Raw genomic sequence first — 6000 nt, 5'->3', positions numbered from 1 at the left:
GTGTCATCACATAAGACTTACTCCTTTTACCTTCCAAGTTCCAACCAAACAAAGTTAATGAAAATATATGTCGGTCAACACAAGCAGTATAACACACAATGATAGACACAATCACTGGGTATGTATGGTTGGAGGTAAAAGGGGGATAAAAGATTGTGTAGAATTGTACATAAAACTCAACTTTGCACCCGAATTTTACCCTCCAAATAAACATACCTTAATTAGATCTAAGTTAACATATGCAGATTCTTCATGATTATCATGCACCATTCTTTTGTGCATTCAAGATAAAGATAGCAATCCAAACATAACATTATCTAATGGCAAATACACTTGTTAAATGGTCCACAACAATTCTCTGATGAAAATTCTATAAACAAATTTAACAGATCTGCTTGTCAACTCTTCAAACCATTTTGAAGCCCTTCCAAATGCCAACCTTGCAGGTTAAGACACATGCACATGCATAACGGTTACAGCCAAGGAGAATTAACAGTTGAACTCTGATAACATTTACATTAGTAAACACATAATGATACTTCTCAATTGAATACAGATGATGAATGTGCATTCACAAAAACCTGGATTAGCATGCATGGTTAAAATACTTCATCAAACAATTATTAAAGTTCCAGAATCAATTTCGTCAACATGCTGCTTCCTATATTCACAGAAAACTTCGTGTCAAAGTATCCGACATTGACATGATTGTGGATCCTGAGGCCCTTCAAACCATCTATCCCATAACAGGTTTACTGGTCCATTTATTCTGTTATAGAAGAAAACTGATGATTACACATTATGCCTACAATCAATTATTTATTTAATACAAATAAAGGTGAAGGTAATGGAAATTACTCTGGCAGTAGCGGATCAGGCTTAGTGTCCATACTTTTTAGCAAGCTGCACTATATCAAGTGAAATTGTTTATGCCGTACAGCATAACATAGCAACAGCAACAGCAACAACAACTAAGCATTGTCCAACCGGGATAGGTCAGCTATATGGATTAAATGACCCCAACTAGCTCTAGCATAAACCAGATGCGTTTAAACTTTTTTATGCCTAAATCTCTTTTAATAATCCTCTTCTAAAGTTTTCTAATTTCTCTTTGCCTCTAGCTGCAAAACCACCCTCCATCTGATCCTAAACTGGATTCTCGAGACGCCTTCAAGCATGTCCATAATACCTAAGACGACATTCTATCATCTTCTCTAGAATCAGTGCGCTACTATCATCATTCCTAATCTTATCTAGTCTAGTGTATATATAGCATAACATAGATAACCTTTCAATGAAGCTAAGGGGAAATATGCTAGGTTAATATTCAACCCCCCAAGTTGATAAAAGGATACATCAATATATAAACTATTATTTACAACAATTTGCTGGATTGAAGAACCCAACAAGAATTTGGCTTGGTTTGGTAAAACTTTTCGAAGAGGTGCTTGTGCTTTTTAAAAGCACAAGCTCTTCATTTTGTGTTTGGTAAATCAAAAAGATCATGTGTTTGTGCTTGCAGCTTTTAAAAGATTAGAATACTTTTGAAAGCACCTAAGATAGAGCTTTTCAAAGTTGGCTTGTGCTTTTAAAAATTTAAAAGTCTAATATAACCTCATATGTTAACTAATTTTCAAAATTTAATGTTTAATATTTATGTCTATTATAGTATTTTTAAATTTTAAAAGCTATTTTACCAAACGCAATTGATGTTGCTTGTGTTTATTAAAAGCTATTTTTTATTTGATTTACCAAACATAAATGCTACAACTTTTAAAAAACTATCTTTTAAAAGTTAACTTTTATAAGCTACTTTTAAAAAGTAAAAGTTTTACCAAACTAAGCCTTTATCTATTTCAGACTTCAGATGCCAAGTTGGCCTAAAACAGAACAATTTATCAAGATTTCTTTCCAAGAAGAGAAACAAAAGTTTGGACAATACTTACTCCATGCATATGTTTGACACGTTTTCTGTTTTCTCAAGCTCTTCCAACTCTTCCTGTGTAATAGTCAAGGAAAAAATAATTAATGAGAAATGCAGGGAACAATTCCACCTATGTTAAACCTTTTTTGCAAAGATTTACATAGCCGATTCCAAGCCAAATAGAAAAGGAGGTAGTGTTAAGCTATCAACAACAAATATAGAAACTTTGTCATAATCTTTATTGCCTAGATCAAAGAGACGAAGCATCAATGGAAAATGACTTTTGACAGCAGCTAAACATTGGCTTAGACATAGTATCTTTGGTGTGAAGGTAAATCTAGGATGAAATATTAATCGACCAGTTTCAAAATAGTTTACTCATAAATTAGACCGATGAAAATTCTCACCACTCTACTTTTACCCACGAATCAAACTGACGCCAAAGGGAAACACTCAACATGTAAGATGGCCTGACATCGATGTAAGAAATTCAATAGACAAATGAATGAAAAGTAAGAAGAAACACATCATATCTTGCTTGGAACCCAAAAAGCAAACATGACAGATCATGTTTCCTCTATAAAATTCAATTACCATCCTTATCATCTCATTTTAACTAATAAGGAAATGGAAAAAGAGGGATACATCAAATTTCAACTACGTATATTTCACCATCAAGAATTTGGACTGATTGGTCCATATATACTAGGATGGTACATGCATCAAGTTGGATTCTTCTCAACATATAAGCACACATACTAAGACTAATGATAATAAATTGATAAGCCTAAAACCAGATCAAAATCAGGTTCCTATATATATATAAGAAAAAAAAAAAGAGCATCACATACCGTCATACACATCAGGACCATCAAATTGAATCCAAAATTTCGCAATATCGTATACAATTAGGATAATTTCTAATATACTTTAAAATGCCAATATTACTCTGCACTTTCTAACTGTCCAAATTAGAGAAATTTTTATGTACACGTTTTACCTCACACACTTAGCCGACTTGGGGGCTGATTCGTTCATTTTCAAATTCTCATATTTTAGGAAATGTATGGGTTTGTTAAAATAGGTTTCATTTCCAAAGGCAGGAAAAATGGTCAAAATGTTTGGTTGATCTATTTTCAAAATGTATTTCAATATAAATTTAAAAGAATAAACTATATTTTTTATTAAATGTTCAAATTAGCTGAATATTGTGAAGCTTGTTATGAATTGTCTTTCATCTTCTTCTCTTGTTTGTTACTTACTAAATTTTACTACATATAAGGTTATTATAGACTATAGAGATTAAAAAAATTAACATTGAAATTAAAAATGAAAAAATGAAAAAAGCTGCAAAGAACCATTAGCAATTGGTTAGAAACTTAGGGGTAAAAAAACCATGTAGGTAAGGTAATTGAAAGAAGGCTAGGAAAAAAAGAATAAAAAAATGCCACTTTTGATGATCAGCGATTTACCTACAAAACATTTCCAACTTTTAACATTTGAAACGCGGAAAACATGAAATTATCGTTTTCAGATTTGTTAATTTTGAGCGAACATGTTTTCATTCATTTGAACAAACGTCAAGCCCATTTTTCATTTTCTTTGAAAATGAGGATAGAAAATGGGCAAACCAATCGGCCCCTTAGCTAGCACACACAACTACACCACTGGATGACTTATGAATTAAAATTTTATAGATCCTACACCTCTGACCTCATATGTACCAAGTAGAATGAGTAAAAATCCAGCCATGATAGGTGTATGCTAAAAATTAACCACAAAATCAACCACTTGTATAACATACATGTTGAAATACAAAATTCACATTGAAAATAAGTTAAACAACATATGTGTTTATACACAGATATATGGTAGCTGATTTGGTGACTTATTTTTGGTGTACACATAGCATTTCTGGTAAAATTAAATGTATCTTCAATTTGATATCCAAGTTATAATTCAAATTTTTTTTTTTTAATCTCAACCATTGCTCATAAAGTTTCCAGCAGAATTCTCTTCAAATTAATAACTCTAGACTATAAAGCTCTTTAATCTTTCTATTACAAGCAAGTTTCATCTTAAGTTACAGTACAATTTTCCCTATTTTTAATCCAGAAGAAACAACATTTTGCTTTGGGATTTTTCCTTTCCACTAACCACACATTCTCAAATCTCTACTATTTTTAGCACAAGTCATATAAAATCCAACAAACTTACTATAAGTATATTAGCAACCACGCAAATAAGGAAATAAATATTTTCCCCGAACAAAAAAGAAAATAAACAATTTGACTAACATACATCCAATTTTAACTAGAAATATTAGATATTGGATACTACATTTTCTTTTCCCCTAATTTATCCACACAAAAAAAGAACATTGTACTAATTTTATTAGGGTAAAAAAACACCTGAAGAAATTTGGAATCTTGTTCGAGACGTTTCAAGTCGGCGAGAATTCGGTGCTTTCCTTGTTTCTGAATCCCCCGTGCACCCTCAGCTGAAACGGGAACAACGACGGTTTCTTCATCGGCAGACGACGCCGTTTCAGACGCCATTACTGTTTAACCACACTCATCCACTTCTTCTTCTTCTGCTTCTTCAAAGAACTTCACTACGTACATGTGCTGTTAAGCGCACTCATGAATTGAAATCAAATACACGCATAAAAAATCGAGCTTTTTATTTTGTGGTGAAAATGAAAGAGGCTAGGTTTTGGGAATTTGTTTAATTAAGGGTTTTTTTTTTGGCGCCTTGTCTTTTAAGAGCTTGAAATGAAAGCTGAGGTCAGTAATTGCTAATAACTAATGGGTATTATAAAACGAGCTCAATAATTATATGTTTATTGAATGAACTATATTTATATAGGTCATTAGATTTTATTAGATAAAAAATAAAAGTTAATATAAAAAAAATATTGATGGACTCTAATAAATATAGAATATTTTAGTATATAAATAAATATTTTAAATAACAATACTTTAATACATAATATTTTAAACGACAATAAAATCTTTTATTCTTAAATAACTAAATATAAAATATATAAACATAAAATATATGAATATTTTTTATTTAATAAAATTAGTTATTTAGCAAAATTTTTTTATAATATTAAAAAATTATATTAAAATAATATTTTAAACTATAACATAAAAATATAAAATTATTAAAATTTTATTTTATATTACTTAATAAATAATTAGATTATTATATTCTAAATTTATAAACTAACTATTTTTATTAAAGATATTATTATATAATATAATTTTAGATAAAAATATTTTTAAAAAATAATTTATTTAAAATATTATATATAATACATAAAAATATTAATTTTTTATTTTTTTAATTTTTTTAGAAAAACAGAATAAATAATATAATTTTAAATACATACCTAAATAAAAAAGTTAATATTTTTATGTATTATATATAACGTTTTAAATAAATTTTACTTTTACAAATATTTTGATAAAAAATTATATTATATAATAATATATTTAATAAAGTAATTAGTTAATAAATTTTAAATATAATAAAAAAATTATTTGTCAAATAATATAAAATAAACTTTATTTATTTTATATTTTTATGTTGTAGTTTAAAAAATTATTTTAATATTATAAAAAAATTTTGTATAATAATTAATCTTAATGAATAAAAAAACTTATATTTTTTGTATTTATTTATTTTATATTTTTTAGAACAAAAATTTTCTATCTTTATATAATAAAATATGTGATAATATATATATATATATATATATATATATATATATATATATATATATATATATTAGGGGTGGTAAAACGGGTCGAATCCGTCGGACCGATCCGCCGAACTCGCTAAAAAATGTGGGTCGGGCTAGATTTTGAAACCTGTCAAATTAAAAAATTCACCAAATTATGTATATATGTTCCAATTATGTGACTTTATTTATTTTATTTTATTTTACAATTTCGTATATATGTTTAAATTATGTGACTTATTTTTTAAAATAAAGATGGTTCTATTGACAAATATTATTTTGAACAATTTTATTGAAGTTAAAAATTTTAAAAAAGATAGTAACAAAT

The 6000-nt window shown here is 28.1% G+C and overlaps 1 protein-coding gene across 1 annotated transcript; it reads right to left on the bottom strand.

Annotated features, from left to right (window-relative positions):
- Window positions 1-294: 294 nt before the first annotated feature.
- Window positions 295-4753, bottom strand: LOC112726946 (guanine nucleotide-binding protein subunit gamma 2). The gene is made up of 4 exons (XM_025776520.3): window positions 4336-4753; window positions 1947-1999; window positions 859-903; window positions 295-769 (listed from the first exon to the last, which is right to left on the bottom strand). The coding sequence occupies exons 1-4, from the start codon at window positions 4480-4482 to the stop codon at window positions 685-687; spliced, it is 330 nt and encodes a 109-aa protein (XP_025632305.1). The 5' UTR covers window positions 4483-4753; the 3' UTR covers window positions 295-684.
- Between the last annotated feature and the right edge of the window lie 1247 nt (window positions 4754-6000).

Source organism: Arachis hypogaea, chromosome 12 (genome assembly GCF_003086295.3).
Source record: "Arachis hypogaea cultivar Tifrunner chromosome 12, arahy.Tifrunner.gnm2.J5K5, whole genome shotgun sequence".
Classification (NCBI taxonomy): domain Eukaryota; kingdom Viridiplantae; phylum Streptophyta; class Magnoliopsida; order Fabales; family Fabaceae; genus Arachis; species Arachis hypogaea.
Note: the sequence above shows the minus strand (reverse complement) of the source record. Positions and strands in the feature narration are given on the sequence as shown.